General features: G+C 45.7%; 1 protein-coding gene across 3 annotated transcripts in view; it reads right to left on the bottom strand.

Moving 5' to 3' along the window:
• CNNM1 (cyclin and CBS domain divalent metal cation transport mediator 1) overlaps positions 1–19,721 on the bottom strand; it is a 61,854-nt gene that overhangs the window by 21,788 nt on the left and 20,345 nt on the right. For 2 of the 3 annotated variants that reach the window (XM_019636452.1, XM_019636454.1), the window contains exons 2-7: positions 15,188–15,331; positions 12,187–12,327; positions 11,202–11,371; positions 9,365–9,464; positions 8,911–8,958; positions 5,478–5,540 (exon numbers count right to left, since the gene is read on the bottom strand). In XM_019636452.1, the coding sequence (XP_019491997.1) occupies positions 5,478–5,540; positions 8,911–8,958; positions 9,365–9,464; positions 11,202–11,371; positions 12,187–12,327; positions 15,188–15,331 (666 nt within the window). The remainder of the gene's footprint in view (positions 1–5,477; positions 5,541–8,910; positions 8,959–9,364; positions 9,465–11,201; positions 11,372–12,186; positions 12,328–15,187; positions 15,332–19,721) is intronic. The other variant, XM_019636453.1, reaches the window with a different exon arrangement.

The following is a 19,721-nucleotide window of genomic DNA, read 5'->3' as shown; positions in this document are numbered from 1 at the left end:
CAGTTTCATAAGTTTTAATTATACGTTTGTACTTATTTGTTATGTCTACTCAATTCAACTCTAAATTCTATGTGGGCAGAGACCTTGCCTTTTCTGGTCATCATTGTACACGCAGTACCTAGCACAGTGCCTGGCTTAGAGTAGGTGCTCAATAAAAATGTGTAGGATGAATGAATCAGCACCTAAGAGTCCGTCAAGGAGTTTTTATTTAAAATCTAAATGTTGTCTTAAATGAGGTTTCAGAGCTCTTAAAACACCCTGGAACCAGAAAACCTTTCCTCTGCAACCAAAAGTCATTCTGGGGAAGCTGACTTCTCCAAGAAGCTAGGGGTGGGTAGAAAGACACCCCAGAAACTCAGCTGGAGAGTTAGACTGTGCACAATGAGAATCCAAGGGCATTAAGAAGCCTCGGGCGTTGGCCCAGTAGCTTGATAAAGAGGCCACAGGGAACACCAGGGCTTTCTGTTTGTTTGTGTGTTTGTTTGTTTGTCTGTCTGTCCTGGCAGTCCTGGAGTCAGGTCTACTTGTCCACTGGGTGACAGAGGACCAGATCCTCCTCCAGAGTGACCAAGGACTGAGAGGGACAGTGATGGTGCCATTGAAAATATAGTGAAGCACTAAGATGATTGTAAATGTCAGTAGTATTAGGCAGAACAATATGCATTTCATTTCTGGTCCTGGTCCCTTGAAAACAAACTGATGAGTTCTGGCTTGGCTAGGTCCACCTGCGACTGTTCTAAGGTAGTGGCTGGCTAAGTAGGTCAGTGGTGCTTCCTCTGGGCCAGTTGTCGTGGAAAAGAAGGGCAGGCGGTCCTGAAGGCGAGCGGCTTCTCTGGTGTGTGAGTGGAACCTGGAAAACCAACCATGAGCTGGAGGGTCTTGTTCTCGATTCAGTTGGGAACAAGAGGAGAGAGTGTAAGGAAGCAGGGCCTGTGGCTTCAGCTACCCTGAGAAACAACCATGGCTCCTTGATGATCCCTCCTCCTCCGCTTGGGAGCCCTACCAAGGTGTGCTTCACACATCCGCCACTGGCTGCTCCACATCCTCATCCCTTACGTCACAATTCAAGATGTGTTCAAAGAGGATGGCAGGGAAACACAGCCCTATCTTATCTCCTAAACACCTTCCATCCATAGAAGGTTCTGCCTGGATCACGTCTACTCCCTGTTGGAAACAGAAGCAACAGCTACATCCCTGTTCCCCCAAAGCTCTCATCATTCTCACTGGCACCCAGCACAGGCATGTCACCGTGCTGTCACTCATAGGGATCTGCTTGTCAAATACAAGTGACATCATTGTTGTGCTGGGAGGAGAAACAGGGCTTTTTAAAAAAGGTAAAAACAATGCTATCGATGGTTTATTCACAGAGTCCCAAATGATTTCCAACACCAAAAGATACTGTCTTACAAAGGTCAGGTCTGTAAAAGCAACTTTTAAAAGACAAAGGAACCCTCATTTCATGACAAAGCAAGTCCCAGCTCATCTGAGTGTTGTGCAAGATCAATGTTTTCATGTCCTAGAGCCTGACATTCCTCAATAGGTGGGATGCTGATGACTTGGCATTTTGGCAATTGTGCACATACACGCAGAGGTTTCTGAGCGAGGGAAATGGAAATGTTTTTAATAAAAAAAAAAGAGAAGAAATCAGTAACAGACGAGTGTCCCAGCAGCATGGCAAAGTACTTCAAGTTGTGTAATTCCCCTTGGCGTGTCCTAACAGCACAGAGGCACAGCTTGGGGGAATGAGACGAGGAGGGAAATCCTAAATATAATGCAAGGAGGTCTAAGAGGGGACAGACCAAACAGTGATGGGTAAAACTGACCACAGGACCCCTCAACAGGAGGGAGGCCAAGCAGCCAACATGTCCTCTGCCGGCTCTCGCTCATCACACTCTGAAGCTGGCTCTGGAGAGACTGGGTGATAGGGGGACAACGATTTCTACTCAAGACCTCCAAGTGCTGGGGAGAGGTGTGGCAGACCTCATTCCTGCAGCCTTTGCCTAGTCAGTCTGCAAGAGAGGTCTGCCCTAGATGGCAAATTGGAATTTCTGAGGCTGGGTGGAGGAGACACTGGGGTAAAATTGGGGGTGGGGTGGGAAAGGGGGGGAAAGAGGATTTTGCACTATATTTGGGGCTGGATGGAATCTCCCATTACTCTGCACAAATAGGCAGGGGCCGCAAAAACCCATACACAGCTCTGGACTCTTGCTTCCCTCGTGACACTTGTATCCAGAGAGCGTTCACAACTCTGTCTGGGGAGAAGGACCCACGATACAGAAGAATCCTCATTCCCCTGTTCAGTCTGGAGATTTGAGGGGAGAGTCGGGTTTAGTGGCTACCCGCTTATATCTTCTGGGGCATCCGTGAGGGACAAGGGGGAACAACCCACTTTGCTCATGGTCACTGAGCCATCTGTGTTCTCCAAACTGCATGGAGGGATTTAATTACATAGACATAAGAGTACAAACTAGGATAATTAAAATGCATCCTTCTGGGGTAATAGTCAACATCAGACAACCAAATGTCAAAAACTCTCTGTCAAAGCTACAATGTGAACTCTGCAAATCAGCCCATGTTAGGAGCCCAGATGAACTTGCTCACGTTACATGGGGCTTTAATGGTTCCCAAATGTTTACTACGCAAGAGCCGACCCAAAGGAATATTTCCACTTACCACATTTCACAAAGTAAAAAGATTATTTTTAGGGACTCTTCGTATATTCTGGGGGAAAAAAAAATCTATTCTCATTGATCTCAAAGCACGTTACAAATAGACAACCAAGCATTGAAAAAGAACCCTTGCTCCCGACCTCTCTCCTGTCTCTGTGCTTTTGTGGGTATGGAAGGATTATGAAGTCATCTCTGCTGTTGGGAGAAGAAAGAAAGAATGAATCTGGGGAGAAGCAATGATAACTGCAGTGGGGCTGTGTACCCTCAGTGGGTTCATCAGAAGTTTCAGTCTTAAATGAAAGCACCTGCACAGCTGGCTACGTACACCACACACTGGACCACTCTGCTCTCATTTTTTCAAACTGAGGCTCAAGTAGAAGGAAACTCCCTAGGGATAATGGTGGCAATATGTGTTGCAAGGGACTACGGGCCTCAATCCAGTGTGAGCACCGTATTCATTAGCATGGCTGCTTTCAAAATCGGAACAAGTCGCGGCCCTCTAGGAAGCACAAAGTGCCCACATTGAGAGGGGCAGCAAGATCTCCGGCCATAGGAGAGTAGGACCCAGGAGTCTTGGATTCTAGTTCTCATCCCTTTACCTTCTTACCACACCGATGACACTGACCCAATGGCTTAACTTCTCAGAGTCTGTTTCCTTACCTACTGTTTCCCAACAATAATCCCTACCCATCTCCTATAGAGGCTGTGGGGATCTAATAAAATGACAGGGTTCTTTTCAAACCCAAAGGCCCTATGAATTTCCAGGACTCATATTCTTCTCTGTGTAAGATGAGGATAAGACATAACATATGTAAATTAATGTATCTGAATCACAAATCAAGTACGGAGCCAGAAGTTGCCCAGGACTGCTTTCCACAAAATTCCTATGACTGAAGCTTCATCTTCCGGTGATACAGAACAGAAACAAGAGTGACAGTGGAAATACTATAATATAGGTCCTGGGGATGTCACCCGACCACTGGGAAGCCTTGGTGGTTGGCTACAGAGAGAGAGAGAGAGCAGACAAAAGAAAGTGGGGAGGAAAGAACCAAACGAAAAGCAACACATCCCCACCTCTCATTTTCCCTGGCTCTGCCTGTCTCTGCTCCACGCTGTAGAGTTAAAGCAAGGGTTGGAATAAACTGGCCTTGCTCTCACTTCTTTTTCACGCCCCCATTTTCTGTTAGATTAAACACCCTCAGTCGTGGAAAATGGGAGGAATGGTTAAAAGAGCTCTCAGGAGCACATGGCACCAGCCAGGTGGATGGGCAGGCTTAGGACCTCCTGGGGGAGGGGTGCTGCACAGCAGAAATGAGTCACCTTAATCTCTGTCTGACACTGCGTTACCATGAAGTTTTTCATAATAAATACCAATAAACTGGAAGTAACCTATAGTTTAACTGGAAAGTTACAATTAACTATGTGGTCTAGTAAACTGAGGGTTAGTTACAAAGGAAAATATACTCCCCCGCTTTCATCATTTTTTTAAATGCTTTGATCCCTTTGGGTGATAATCTTGAAAAAAATGTGCATCTTCCCTTTCATAACACATTCTTCATTCACCAAGATTCCCCACACATAAAAAGGATCTTGAAAGTCCCTGAGATGGTCATTTCTAATTTTGCTGCCATGCAAAAGTAGACCAGTTGGCTGGTGAGGGCAACAGCTTGGCGTCTCACATTGACTATACTGTCTGGTGGTCATCATGAAGGCATGAGCTCTCACAAAGTGAGAAAAATTTTATTTCTTGGTGGAAAATCACTGTCAAGTGAGAGAGAAAACTTTGGTGGAATTTGAGTATGTGGTTACCTTGTATAGATAAACTTGGGAACCAGATGATTTTTTGATGTGATTTGGAAGGAAGAAGTCAACACAAATATATCTGAAGTTGCAGACTTGGGGGTTTGCGATCTCAGGACATATTCTTTTTGAATGTTGAGGGTCTACTCTGCAGATAGCAAAACATAACTGGATTCTTGATGACTGAGAATATGGCGGGGCCTCAGAATCATGACTCTGGCTTGGGGCTAAGGGAGAGAGAGGTAGAGGGTGTGGGAAATTGGATAGTGTTCTAACTTCAGAGCAATTTAACAAATAAATTCTTGATTTGGTCATTACTTGTTTCCTGAGCTTGAGAGATGAACCTCTGGAGATGAAAGTGATACAAACACTTAATTGATTGTTCAGATTTATTACATTCTACTCCATCCTTGAGTTACTGTGGAGCTCCATGAGGAGCTGCTTTACCCAATTAAAAAGAAACCAGTAACCTGTACTTAACGAGAGGTTAAACCTAATGAAAAGCTGTTTGGAAGTTTTACGTAGAGCATCCTTTGTGTGAACAGAGCCAGAGAGAATATGGTCACCACAAGGTATCATTATTAGGGAAATGATGAGGATGAGTTAGCAGTTAGCTAAAGGCAGAGGCCATGTAGAAGGAAAGGTTGAGGAAAAACAGGAAGAAAGCATAATATTCCACTGTTTCTTCCTGTTTTGTTCCTGCTGCTGTCCTCATCCCCCCATTCTGCAGTCAGACAAACGATGAGGAAGAAGTCACACCATCTCTCATCCCATTATTTCTCCACATACATACACAGACACGGGAGCTAAATTCACAAGTGACACCATTGAAGCAGCAATGCTTGGGCTGTATGTGCAAATGAGTGTTATCTGTGCAAAGCGCTATGCCTCAGGCATAGGAATGCCTGCTGGGAGAGACTGTTCTTGTGTGGGACAGTGACAGAGACCCAAGGCCTCCTGCAAACCCCACTGGATTTATGGAGACCCACGACACCCATGCATGTTTACCTGGGGAGCCTGCCAGAGAGTCCCCTCTGCTGAAGGCGAAGGTATGGGACACAGAGACGGGCACTAAAGAGTCAAGGGCCAAGGATTTATGAGTTGCAAAGGGGAAGATAAACAAAAGGAGAGAGACAAAGAGCGTGGGTGAGACAGTCTGTTCCTGGATCTTAACAGCATCACATTTCTCTGCAAAAGGGAATCTTGCCTCTGAAAACATGGAAATCGCACCCTCTTACAAAGTCACTCTCCAGAAAAAGGAAAAGGAAATAGACTTTACTGAAGGTCTTCCAAAGAAGATGCACAATAATTCTGGAGGGAATCAGACCTGCCCATGACAAGAACAGGCAGTGGGGAGCGCGCGTATGCAGCACTCTCTCTGAACCAGCCAATCTGTTGCGAGCCCAGCACAGCATTCCCACCAGGCTCTCCCAGCTGCCACATGTGTCTGCTCACCTACCGGAGGGCTGAGAGCAAAGTGCATGCTCCTGCTAGAGGCACCCTTGAGGAAGCTGCATCCTGCCTGGGGTCCCCAGGGGCTCCCTCTGTGGTCACAGTGTAGGCGAGCAACTGTGCATTGCTGAAGGCTTGGGATACAGGCAGGGCAGCATTTCCAGTATCTTAGTGGGAATCAACTTGATGAATTAACTCATAGTCACTTCTTAGCAAGTACAAGTGCTCCGGAGCGCCTCTCTTCCTGTCCCCTTTCCTTCTCTCTCTTTCCCCCCACACAGGGACCAAAATGGTGCTGGCTGTCTGTCACTTGGGGCCTGAGCGGGGTGGGGTGTGTAGCAATACGCCAATCCTTTCCCCATCTTGACCCTGATCAAGCAGTGTTTCTGCTTGGAAATCTGTCTCCGTCTCTCTTATCTGATCATTCCGAGTCCCTTCCAAGGAGCTAGTCGAAGCCAGTCTGCAGGTGACAGCACACTGAAATAGGCAGCTTTCTGTGGTCTGTACCAGGTGATTTTACTGCAAGTACCCACACATGCAGGGGTGTGTGTGCAGGGGGAGCTTGATACCTACCTCACAATCATCTACTCTGACATGAGATGTCAAAGAATACTTGAGTGGGTCTCTAATGTTGTGAGACGCACTGGAATAAGAAACCCCATAGTCTCAAGAAGAATCCTAGCACTTCTGGGATGCAAATGAAATGTATATCCTGTCAAGCAGATAGGAGACTTGCACTCTCCCTGCCTGCACAGCCCTGTGGGCTTCTGTTCTGGTGACTCTGAGCTCCGGTCCAGTTCCTCCAGGGTGCCAGGCTTACCATGGTCCTCCTGGGTTCCCTGGCAACCAGAACCAAGATGAAGGAGACAGTGCTGGCTGTGTTCCCTTTGCTTTGCACAACAAAGCCAGAGTGACTTACCTGTACCCTCAAATTCAACTCTGAGGGATTGGTCACAGGGCCAGTGTGCTGGCAAACTCGTCATCACATTTATCACCCTCAGTGGCTGACAGAGATCTAGGCTGGTTTCAAAGACAGAGGCAGTTTGCTAGACAAGAGTTTACCGCCTTGTGGCTCAACCTTAAGCTCTCCCTCAACCTACAGGCTGAGGCTCTTGGCCAGTGAAGGATGCTGGGTGGCTGGACCCTGGGCTGAACGTTCAACCAGGGACAACTGTAGGGTGTGACAGTCTTGGGAATTATTTCACACCTCACTAAGCGGGGAGGGCCTGGGGGGAGGATGGAAAATGTCTCTATACCCGCCACAGACCAATTTGTTTTCTCCCTGAAGATTCCTAACGATTCTCAGAAGTGTGGGGAGAGAAAGAGTTTAGTGTTCCCTTTTAGTTAACCAGGATTGAAGGAGAGATTGGTGTTGCAAGTGTACTCCTGTCTCAAGTTTACTCCTTTACTCAGCTTAATCCTGATAAAATGGGAGGATTCTGATAGAACTAGGGAAAGAAAGGATGGAAAGGAGGAAACCAGATAACATCTTCCTACTACTTTTAATTTTTTTTTTAAAGAAAGAAGATGATCTAAATTAAGTGGGTTGGGTAGCCTTGTAAAGCTCTTTTGGCCCAAGTTCCCACCTTCTCTGGTCTTCTGGAAGGCCCAGCACAGGACTAACATGTCTAGGTAAGATTCGGAATCCCGGAAGTTACTCTACCTTGAGCAATGTGACGGATGGAAATCTCCTTTAGAGAACCAAGGTTTACCCGGTCCCGGAGCCCATCCGTCTTCCATCCAGAGTTCTTCTGAGTACCAATGCTTCCTCCAGCAATCTTGCTTGAGATTTGTTGGTTTATAGAAGCATACTAATGTACCAGGGTTTTTAAATTTTACAGATCTCCTTTAACTCATGTTGGGTGGCCCCGTGGGTTTGAGCAGCTCCTCCAATTTCATTTCAGCCCTCTGCTGGGCTAGGGTGTGAAATTACAGTGTAAACTGTTTCAATAGTCCCACATAGAAATTGCATTCTGGAACATGACGGATCGCAAAGCTGTATTTCATTGTGCTGTGTGAACTAGTCTGGGCATCAGAATGAATCTGGGTGAGACCCTAGCTTGCTGGGTTATTGGGAGCAAGTCATTTCTTTAGTTTCTCTATGTTAAAACAGTATCTACCTTTCATGGGCCAAGGATTGTGATATCAAGCGTTGGGACCCTCTGAGAAATCCAATGTAAAGTACTACGCAAAATGTTTTTTACGATAAGAGAAAACACCTCATTTGGCATTAAAATAGCCACTGTACACGCTAACAGCTGAAAGCAATGCATAATTCAGACCCGTGAGTCAAAAAAAAAATCTAGAGAAATAATTATTTCTGGATCAGACTCACATCACAATAAACGCCATGCCTTCGAAACACAAGTGCAATAGTTCTAGGCAGGAAACAGCGAGAAGGTAGAGCACAGGAGGGCACAGCACACCAGCCAGAAGCCCTGTTCCAGCCCCCACCATCCACATGCACAGCCAGCTGGCAGGCACCTCTCCACACAGAGATGTGGCAAATGAGGAAAGAGAAGCAGATAAGCAACAGATTGCATCAGCCTGGGACTTCCATCCCAAGAACGTGCAGTCGCTTCTTACTAAACCCACAGACACAATAATAGCATGTTAGATTTTCAACTAAAGGCCAGTGGATAAATTATCAGCAGAGAAGGAAAGGCTGAACCTCCGCCAGAGCACACAAGTCACCTGCATTCCCCGATAGGTGACAATAAATCACGCTTCCCCTTACAACCTCCCTCCCCACCATTCATCACTTGCACATGAGCAGAGAAGCAGCAAACATTCCAGACACACAGAAACCAAGCCCCTGTGGCCTGTGGGTACCTGGCGGGAGGCAGTGTTCCTGGCAGAGCATTACAAAGAGGCTGCCAGCATTTGCGTTGCCCCAGCCCAGGCTCAGAGTGCTCGGTCCAGGTCCCCAGAGTAGGCTGAGGCAGGACTATGATGGGGAGGACGAGGAAGGGGTTTGAGAGATACATACGAAAGACAGAGGATCCAGCCAGACTTCCCACCTTCCGCATGTCGTTATCTAAGGACAGAAGGATGCAGTGTGTTTCAGAGGCAATTCAGAAAGCGCACCTTCTTAGTGGCCTTCTCCCTCTTCCACCCCACCCCCAGCACCAGGTAACCCTGCAAAAACCAGGCGATCAAATGGTAGCGTAAAAAGCAAAAGAAACGTGTCTTTTCATCCTAAAAATACCATTGTCCATCCCTAAGACTTGATAATGGTACCATCTACCATGTACGTCTGCAGACAAACTCTCTGAATGAAAAATGACTCTTACACTCACTTTACAGAATAGGACACTGAAGCCCAGGAAGTTAAATGGCTTGAGCAGGGTCCCTAACAGGAGTCAAGACTTGGAACCCAGATGCTTTTTTTCTACAAGATCCCATTCCTTCCCCAGTAAGCGTTGGCCTGGGAACTGGAATACCTGAGCACGCAGTGGTCATGATGGCTGGGACGCCATAGTAGGTGAAGGCTCCATTCTCGAAGCGAAGGCCTTCCTTCCCAACCTCCACCTCCACCTTCCCCTGGAGAAAAAAGGACGTGTGCTAAGGGTGTGTCCTCGCACTGCCGGTTCCATTACTGACTACAACCTCAGGCATTCCGTCTGGATAACTAGTGGACTTAAGTTCTTATCACCGGGGAATGTGAATTCTGTCCAGACTTACGTTTCAGAAACAGCACCTCCAACCTCGGTAGCCCTTGGCAGTAAATTAATTGCTTAGTTCATAAAGCAGCATCCAGTCATGAATAACCGAGCTCTCCTTGCATCCTGCAATGGCCCTTCCGTGGTGCAGGTCCGGGCACCAGTTAGCCCAGCACTCTGTAAACCGCCTCACTGGTTTAGTCTGAGGTTAGACCATCTCTAAGTCTGGTTGAAATAAAATCTGATACTGTGTAAGCTTGTTGAATTTATCACCACTAATAATGACAGTTAATGTGTAGCATATATATATATATATATATATATATATACACACACACATACATATGCATATATAGCATCCATGAGCCGGACACTGTTTTGTGTGCACGGTCAGGATTCTCACTCAATCGGTCCCACAACCCTATGAGGCCCATTCTGCCTTCGTCCCCAGTTCACAGATGAAGCAGTTTTGAGGTTCGGAGAGGTTCAATTCCTAACTCACCAGTTAGGAAGTGGTGACATTAGAATTTTAAAGCCAGATCTTTCCAATTTTTGAACCTACACTCTTGCCACTACATTATCCTCCCTCCAACTTTGATTTGAAAACAGTTAAGTTTATATTAAGTATAAGAGTAGATCGTATAGGTTCATGATGCTATTTAAACAACGTGACAGGACCCCTCTTGATTTCCAACAGTGAAGTATGAGACAATTTTGGGAGAAGGGAGGCCCCTTTTTCGAGGCTATGTGGAAGGATGGGTGTGAGGCACGCTGCTGTGTCAGAGCAGACAGACTGTGGTGGATCGGAACAGAGAGGCCACCTCTAAATTAATGTGAGCTTAACTACGATTTTAAGACAATCACTATATTTAGGGTTCAAATATCCTGTTGGGAAGAGACAGGGAACAGTGACCAAGCTAATGGAGGAGCCAGGCCAGGGCGCCAGCAGTATCCAGTGCTGGAACCACACCTGACACTTATTTACAGACCTATCCAGGCACCCAGGGCAGACGGTGGTCATAATTATGTGAGTTCCTGGAAGAGGCTGCATGTCTTCCACTCAGTCGTTCGTTTCCTTCCTGGTCCTCTGAAGGAGGAGAAGATTGAAAGGACTGCAAAGGCTGAGATGTTGCAGAGAGAGTGGACGTGTTCTGTGCACCCCCAAAGAGCAGAGAGCAAGGACCAGTGGGTGGAAGTCAGAGATGATGGGATTTCAGAGCAACAGAGGGAAGGACTTGAAACAAAAGGTATCTGAAGTTTGGGAGGCACTGGACAGTTCCATTTCTGGGCATGGCCAAGCAGAGGCGAGAAGGTGTTAGGGATTCTGTAGGGCAGCCGTTTTGGAAGTTCAAAAGCAGAGGTGCCCGCCGCAACCCACTACAAATATCGCTGAGTGGTCAGAATAAAAAGTGCCATCAAGGTCCCATCACTCCCAAGACACCAGCCAGTCATACCTGGCCCTTTCTTAGGGTCATGGTCAAACGCTCACCTCAACTGGCCTTGTTCCCAAGGCAGCCAGCCAAGTCTTGGAACCTCGCACTGGGGAGGCGTGGCCATTCCTCCCAGCCTGGGGACGCCCTCGCCTTGCCCTTCGAGGGTCCCTAATGTTCCCACTCACCTGGAGAAGCAGCACAAAATAGTCCACAGGTCGGTTGCGCTGGTAGAGGTAGTGTTCTGGGGCTTTCTTGTTCTTCTCATCAAACTTCAGCTCCTGGATCACGTTGGGATGTTTCAGGAGCCGAAGCAGGATCTTCTCTGAGAGGTACAGAGACTTAAAGGGCTCCACTTCTAGGGGAGAGAGGGAGGCAGGACAAATCAACAGCTGGGAGGCGTGAGGGCGGGCACAGCCAGATCAACCAGGGCATGTGTGTCTACAGCCATCTCCACTTATGCTCTAGGCACCCAGCTGGCAGGGCTCTGCGACTCCCTAGGGGCTGGGGTGCATCTCAGGCCTTCCCCATGCCCTCTGGAGATGTGTGTGCCTGCACTGGCCCCTCAGGAAACCGGACATTTTGGAAGTGTCAGTTTTGTTATTAATTTTCTCCTTTCGGCCTCCGTCTCCCACCAGGAAGCGAGTGGAGGAAGGGAAAGTGCAGCAGTGGTTTCTTTAGCTCTTTTCTGAGTAGAAGAGAGATGAGCAGAGTTGGGTTGGATTCACTTTCTCCCTAGACGATCAGGCTGGGGCTGGAATGACAGTATGTGATATCCGGTCGCCCTACCTAACGCAACCTCTTCTGGAACTGAGGTTCTCAGTCCCGGGTGCACACTGGAATTAGGTTGCAAGGTAATAAAAATGATTGGTGCCTGGGTCCCACCCTCTAGATCAGCGGTTCTCAACCTGTGGGTCGCGACCCCTTTGGGGGTCGAACGACCCTTTCACAGGGGTCGCCTAAGACCATCGGAAAACAAAAAGATATTTACATTACGATTCATAACGTAGCAAAATTACAGTTATAGAGTAGCCACGAAAATAATTTTATGGTTGGGGGTCACCACAACATGAGGAACTGTATTAAGGGGTCGCGGCATTAGGAAGGTTGAGAACCACTGCTCTAGATGCTGCTTTCCCCGCCTAGGGTGGGGACACAGATGGGCAGTCATACCTGTGGCCATGAAGCGGTGTGTGGCCAGCAGGAGCTGTGGAGAGATCTTCACCCGCATCTCCGAGTCAGAAAGCTTAAACAAGGAAAAGTCATGCCGCTTCCTCTCCCGGTGCGGGACCCTCTGCTTTTTCCGATTGTCGGCTGTGGATCACAGGGACATGTTGAAGCTAGCTCAGAATCACTGCTGGGTTTCAGAGGTTTTCTCAGAGTTACACAGGACAGACAGATCGTTTGGGACCACATGAATTTCTGCGAAGTATCAACTGTAGGTGACATTACAACACCTCTCCCGGGGAGTGGAAGGATGCTGATAAGGGATAGAAGGTGGGAGATGCTATAATCTTCTCGTAGGTGGTGCATATTGGAAAAAGGGACAGGCTGGCCTGGGACTCCTAAGGTCAGGATTCGAGGGCTGGCTCCCCTACTTACAAGCTGTGCAACCTCTCTAAGCATCAGAATGTTTGTTTGTTTTAATTACACAACGAGGTTAATAATTAATAATAACTCTTTTATTCATCTCACGCAGTTATCGTGAGACTCCCACCAGGAACTATCTGTGAAGTGCCTACAAAAGGGCGTTCAAACATTAGGGACTTGCATTTTCAGCGTCAGGGGGTTTGGGGGCCCCAGGGGTTGCCGTCTCTGTCCCTCTTGTGTCCCCAGAGCTGGGTCCAGCTGGTCTCTTCCTGCTGATTTCAGCCACATTCTGAGCAATGCCCGAGGCATGCCCCCCCAGGAAGAGGGTGTTCGCGTCCTCTTTCCACTCACAATTCTCCTGCTTCAACTCTGGCCCCTCCATGGGGAGAGAATTGGGGCAGACAAAGGGAAGAACAAAGGAGAAGAAATAGGAACAGTCCCATAACCTACAAAGATGAGTTCTCTGGGTGAGGGCCCTAGGCAGGACCTGGAGGAACTTAAGAGAGCCTGATTATTGATGGATAAAATTTCCTTTTTCCAGTTTAACCTTTATTCCTTTCTTCTTTTAATCTTGTCTTAAAAAAACATTTTTTGGAGTGAGGGGGCGTTTTTTGCTTTAGTCATGTCTCTTTCGCTTTCCCTTAATTTTGAGTAAAATTTGGACACGTCCAGCCTATTTCATCTGTGCTAAGGGGTTTTCTCCAAACTTGGCCTGGAGAAGAACCAGGCCTGTGGGGAACTTTCAGTGCAGGCTGAGTGGACACAGTGGAAATTAAAGGGAATGAACCCCCAGGCCAGGGAACTAGGGCCCAGGGTTTGGCTGCCTTGGACTCTCCCTCTCCTTCTGGGGCTCACCTCAGCCAGGCTGTTTGGGTTTCCTTCTAGAAAGGAGAAAGCGCCCCACACGGCGCTGCTGTCAGGGCCTGCCTTGGACCCTGAGCTCTGCTTTAACTCTCCTTTTGCTCAGGTTGCAACAGTGGTGAGATCTAGTCCCAACCTTCCTGTGGGTCAGGGTCAAGTGAGAAGCAACACAGTGTTCCTGGCTCCTCGGCCATCTCACAGCTCTTAAGGAATCATGCCAGAAGCTTATTCACCAGGGTGGGAAAACACGAACCCTCTCCTTCAGAAAAAGGATCAATCGCCCAGCAAGGCAGCAGCGAGTATTCGTATGGGACCAGTTCTTTTGCTCTACACTAGTGAGGAAGCTTCTGATTTGCATGACATGTTTGCCTAAATGTCTCCCTCGCTCCTCCATCAGAATGCCATTTAGCATTTCATCATGGAGAATCACTCCTCTGATCTTCTTCATTCCTTTTATTTTCATAGTGAGTATTTGGAGCATGAAGGTTGTTAAAACAAATGCCCTAGGAGGAGCTTACTCATGTAGACCACGACCACTGCTGTTGGCCAGTAACACTTCAGTGTGAATGTCTTTGCAGATACATCTATGAGCCGCTTGGGAATTCTGGTGGGCAGAGGTGAAGGGAGAAGGGAGAGGGAATGGGAGGCAGAGGTCAATCCCTATCTGAAGAAGGCAGACCTGGCAAGGGCCTCACAGCAATGCCAGGTACTCTGACACTCCTGGTATTCTGTTCTGTCAAGGCCTCACCCACATTTTAGATTTGATCTCTTTTTCAGTCCAAAGGCAAGGCTCTCTTTCTGTACTGCTCAGGGCCTTACAGTATCAAAGCGTTTTCTATTGGGGGCAAGTTTTTGAATGGCTGCTTCTAGCAAACTAAGGACAGGGGTCTGGAATTAGTTATCTGAGGGATGGAGAAAGGATTGTTGTCCCATGAGGTGAAACTTGGAGGAAACACTTTCTGGCCTAGGGACTCCCATGGATTTAGATAATACTCTCACCCCAGAAACAAAGCATGTCTTTGCAATGTTTGCAAGCAAAGTTTGCTAAGGCTTAGGAACCAAACACAGTCACTATCTGCATAGAAGAGTCCATACTATTCTGGACTCTTCAGGAGTGGGTAGGAGGATGAGAAGACCAGAAAGGGGGGAGCAGGGCCAGGGGCCAGGGGTGGGGAAGAGAGGGGAAGGGGGAACCAGGTGGTGGGGCTGAAAAAGCATAAGGGAGAAGAGCATGTCTAAGAAGGGACATGGGAGGTTTGGCTTAGGTTGCAATGGGCGATCTCATGACGGTCTCCATTGTGCATGACATTTTGGTGTGAGCAGATTGTCGAATGGAACCCCAGGGAGTGCTGGGGTCTGCATCTAGATGGATAAAGAGACAAAACAAGAAGAACACAGGGAACAGAAACAAGGGCAGAGTGGCCACCCGAGGTACACTTCGTTCCTTTTTCATCCAAAGGCCAGGAGGTCTCCTTTCCATAGTCTTGGTTCCGGAAGGTTCCCACCTGATAAACCTTTAGTTAGGATGGTCTCAGGAACTCAGGGGGGTGATTCAAGCTGGCGTATATTGCTGTGCAAGTACCTGCATTAGGGGGCTGACACACAGCAATGCATAGGGCTTGTCTTGACACCCTTTCACACTGTCTATCAAGCTAAGCCAGCTCTGAGGGTCTCAGAGGAAAATATGATGACGTCAGACAATAGCCAAGGCCAATGCACTTACTGTAGAGGTCAGTTTCATCCAGGATCTCCGACTTAATGATCTCCTCTATGATGTCCTCCAGTGTGACGATGCCCATCACCTCATAGAAGGGATCCCCTTCTCCCTCATTATTTACCCGCTGGACAATGGCCAGGTGAGATTTCCCTAGAGAACAAATGAAGTCACTGTTAGGCATCTGGGACATTTTCAGAGACCTTTCCATGTGAGGAAATTATACAAAGTTGCTTTCTGACTAATTCCGAGACTGAACCTAGCCCAGGACCTCCTTAAAATATGAAGTTAATGTACAAGTTCATATAAATGCAAAGCTTTTACACCTCTGTTTCTTTTTAGGAAAGTTACTAATATACACAAAGCCAGTTAAATTCTTTTTTCTTTTAACTTTCACATATTAGCAAGTACAACGGACCCTTGAACAATGTGGGGGGTAGGGGCACTGACCCTCGTGCAGTCGAAAATCTGCATATAACTTTTGACACAACAGTCAGCCTCTTGCAACTGGGGATCAAAAACAGTATTGGGAATGCAGAAATACTGTTCTGAGCCACGGTTGTTGGTTGAGTCTGCAGATGCAAAACCCATGGATATAAAGGACTGACTGTATTTATTGAAAAAAATCCACATATAAGTGGGCCCTTGCAGTTCAAAGCCGTGTTGTTTAAGGGTCAACTGTATATCTAAGCTGAAAAAGGATGAATAGTCTAACTGAAAGAACAAAAATTTGGAGTCAGAATAACTAGGTTAGAAGCCTTTTCCTCCTCCAAACTTCCCCCATTCCCTACCCTTTAACTATTCCAGTTACTATCTGTGCAAATGGCCCTCATCAAATCATTTAACCTCTACTGAGATTCAATCATTATAGGATTAGAGAATAAAACCAGTACTGCCCCCAAATCTTTGTTACACCTCTCATTGAGAGGTGTGGTCTCTACCCTCTTCCCTTGAGTCTGGGTGGGCTTGTGACTACTTCAACCAACAGAGAACAGGCATTTGTCTGTCTGCTATGAGACTTCTGAAGCTAGGTCATGAAAAGCATGTGGCTTCTGCAATAGAAACACACTAAAAAGTCTGATGACTACCCTGAGGCTACCATGATGGAGAGGCCACATATAGGTATTTAGGTGACAGTTCCAATTGACCCTGACCTTCCAGCCATCCCACCAAAGTGCCAGACAGGTTAGCAGAGGAGCCATCTTGGCAGTGGATCTGTAATCTCAGCTGCTTCAGCCCCATCCTCTAAAGTTCTCCAAACCCAGCTGCTGGCATAGACACTGTGAGGCAGAGATAAGCAATTCTTGTGGTACCTTGTCCGAATTCCTGACTCACAGAACCTGTGAGCATAATAAAATGGTGGGTACCATAAGGGGATTGTGGAGCTCAGATGACCTAGTGGATGTGTGAAAGCGCTTTGTAAACTATAATGTGTTAATTAACTAAGGCAGTTAGTTAATTTTTATTGCCCAACAACTGAATAATAATAGTTAACATTTATTGAGCTCTAACTATGTGCCAGGTACTCTTCAGAGCACTTTACGTGTATTGATATATTTAATCCTCATAACAAACCCTGAGGCAAGTACTATTATTATCCTCATTTTAAAGAGAAAAGAACTGAGGTACAGAATGGTTAAGTAAACATGCTAAAGTTACACAGCCACTCATAAGTGGCAGAGCTAGATTGCGAAGCCAGGTAACTGGGTTCAGTCCTAACCTAGGGACCAAGTCTTACCTAACGGTCCTGCTTTAGCTTGGTTTGTTTTCATCTGCTGATGAACACATTTCCTGATCCTGTTTCCCAAATGAAAATCTGGGTGGTTGTTTTCCTTGTCTAAGAGACATTTAAGGAGAAAACCTAGAGTACTGACTAGAATGTTATTCTCGCAAAAAAAAAAAAAAGTTCATGCTTTATCAGTGTTACTTTTTATAAACTTTTGCTTGGTCATTGCTAAAAAATATCAGATAAGAGGAATAGTCAGTTTGCTGGAGGCAGAATTAACCATTAAAATGTAAACACATGTGCTTCTGTAGCAAATACTTCAAATTACAATAAAGCTACCTATTGGGATTTTTAATTGGAAAGGTGGCATTTGTGTCACTCAAGGGTGGTCTCTAATTTCTTCTCCACCTTCAACCTATCCTTCGACTTACTTCTAAGCTGATCTGACTATGCCATTGACCTGCTCAGAAACCCTCCATGGCTCCCTAGTGTGCACAGAAGGAAATCCTGACTCATGACTTTGGGATTATAAAGACTGCAAAATGTGGCTCTTTTCTATCTTTCTAATTGCATGCCCTGCTACATCCCATAATCATCCTCTGTGCCAACTGCCCCAGGTTCCCTCCATTCCCTCTGCGTCCTCCATGTCCACTTTCTAAGTCTTTGCTCACACTCTTTCCTTCTCCCTTTCCATCTCCATTTGCTCTTCAAGTTCCAGCTCAGGCACTAGCATCTCAAGAAAGCATCCCTGGATTTTCCTCGTTCTGAATCTGAACCAACCTCTCCTTGCCTGTGTTTCTAAGCCCTTGATAACTCCATTAGAGCATTTATCACACAATTTGCTCCTTCTCATAACTAGCAATGTGTGTGTCTTCTACTGGACCATGGTTTTTTCCTCAGATCATAAGCTTCTTCAGGACACAGACTTAGATAGGGTATCTTCCATATAACAGGCAGCCAACAAATGCCTGAAGAACTGAACTAAGACTGAATAAAAATCCATAATGGATAGAATGGATGATTTTAAAACCAGACACCAAAACCTTTACTTTTTAATAAAATGCAATGTGTTTAAATTAAATTTTAAACTCTGCCACAGTGGTTTTAAAAATACCCTTCTTTGAAACAACTGCATCCTACCCTACTGAAGGGTTTTGTAGCTTAAATTAGATTATGTTATGTGTTAGAATATGCCGAATTTAAAGTTTTTTTTCCAACACAGTGTTCTTATACTTATGGCACCTGTTCTCATTTTTCTGCTAACATGTGCTAGCAGATGACAAAATAAGTATTATGGAAAAACTTGGAAAAGTGATTTCTTAAAATTATTTTCTATACTTGGATACTTTTTATATGTGGAGCCTAGAATATATATAATACAGTCATACTTACTGCAGCTAAGAGATTAGTTCATATGATGGGATTAAATAAATTAAAATTTTATGATGTTTCACAAGAGTACTGTAACTTCCATGTGAATATCTTCCATTGGTTTACACTTTATAAGGTCAAATTGAAGACACAATATGTGATCACCAGGGAATAGAGATTTTAAGTCCTAATTATATAATATCAAGGCAATGTACATAGGCAATCTATTTAGAAACATTTTATAATCCACAATCAACCTCTATGATTCCCTCAAGTGTCTGTAGAGATCTACAAACAAATGAAGACGTCATTCTTTCTTGGGTACAGGCTGTAACAGGAATTAACAATCACATAACCCTGTTCTGAGCTGACACTCACAGGGACAAGAAAACCAGCTGTTCCCGTGATATACATACTTGAAGTCCATCCTCTCTCAAAAAGGTTAGTCTTTGAGAGACCTATCTCTTTGTACCCCTCCTCCTCTTGGGCCCCAGAGTGATGGAGATGACCCCAAGGGAGGCCAATCTTGAGACATCGAAAAGTTAGTCACTCTCCTGCCATAGCACTTTGAACATACCCCTCTATTGGCATTTATAATAACAATAATAACCATTATTATTATATTATTATTATTATTATTATTGCAGCTACCATTTGCTGTACACACTCTAGGGGCAAGGCAGAGTGTTAACATCATACATACATTATTTCACCATGTTGTTCTCTATTTATATGTGATCTCCCCACTATGATAGTAAGCTCTCTGAGAGGCAACAGGTAGGTTCTACTTATCTCCGTTTCCCCAGAATCTAGACTAGCACTTGGCATAGAGTGAGAACTCCGTAGCTAATGGGTGATAACTAGATATCCATATGCAGAAGAATGAAGTTGGATGCTACCTCACTCTATACACAAAATATAATTAGAAATGGACCAAATACCTAACTGTAAGAATGAAAACTATAAAACTCTTAGAAGAAAACATAGAAGTAAGTCTTTGTGACCTTGGAGTAGAAAATGGTTTTTTAGATAAGACATCAAAAGCACAAGTAACTAAGGGCGAAAAAAATATACAAACTGGACTTCATCAAAATTAAAAAGGGATACTATCAAAACAAAAAAGAGACAACTTATAGGATGGGAGAAAATGTTTGCTAATCATATATATGATAGGAAGTTTGTATCCATAATATATAAAGAAGAATTACAACTCATAAAAACACAACTCAGTCAAAAAGTGGTTTTTCCATGCAAATGGCCTGTCTTGGCTCCAGCTGCAGACATTCCTGAAATCTCTCAAATGTTCACAAACCCCAAACAAGCAGCATCGGCCTCAACATGCCCTGTATCTCATTCTTTAGCGCCCCAAGCTTGGCACTAATAGCAGCCAGCTTCAGTTTGCAGCTTAGCCTCCCCCAGGAACCTTCAAGTCCAGCACAAGTGGCA

The sequence above is a fragment of the Hipposideros armiger genome, unplaced genomic scaffold (genome assembly GCF_001890085.2).
Source record: "Hipposideros armiger isolate ML-2016 unplaced genomic scaffold, ASM189008v1 scaffold_28, whole genome shotgun sequence".
Classification (NCBI taxonomy): Eukaryota; Metazoa; Chordata; class Mammalia; order Chiroptera; family Hipposideridae; genus Hipposideros; species Hipposideros armiger.
Note: the sequence above shows the minus strand (reverse complement) of the source record. Positions and strands in the feature narration are given on the sequence as shown.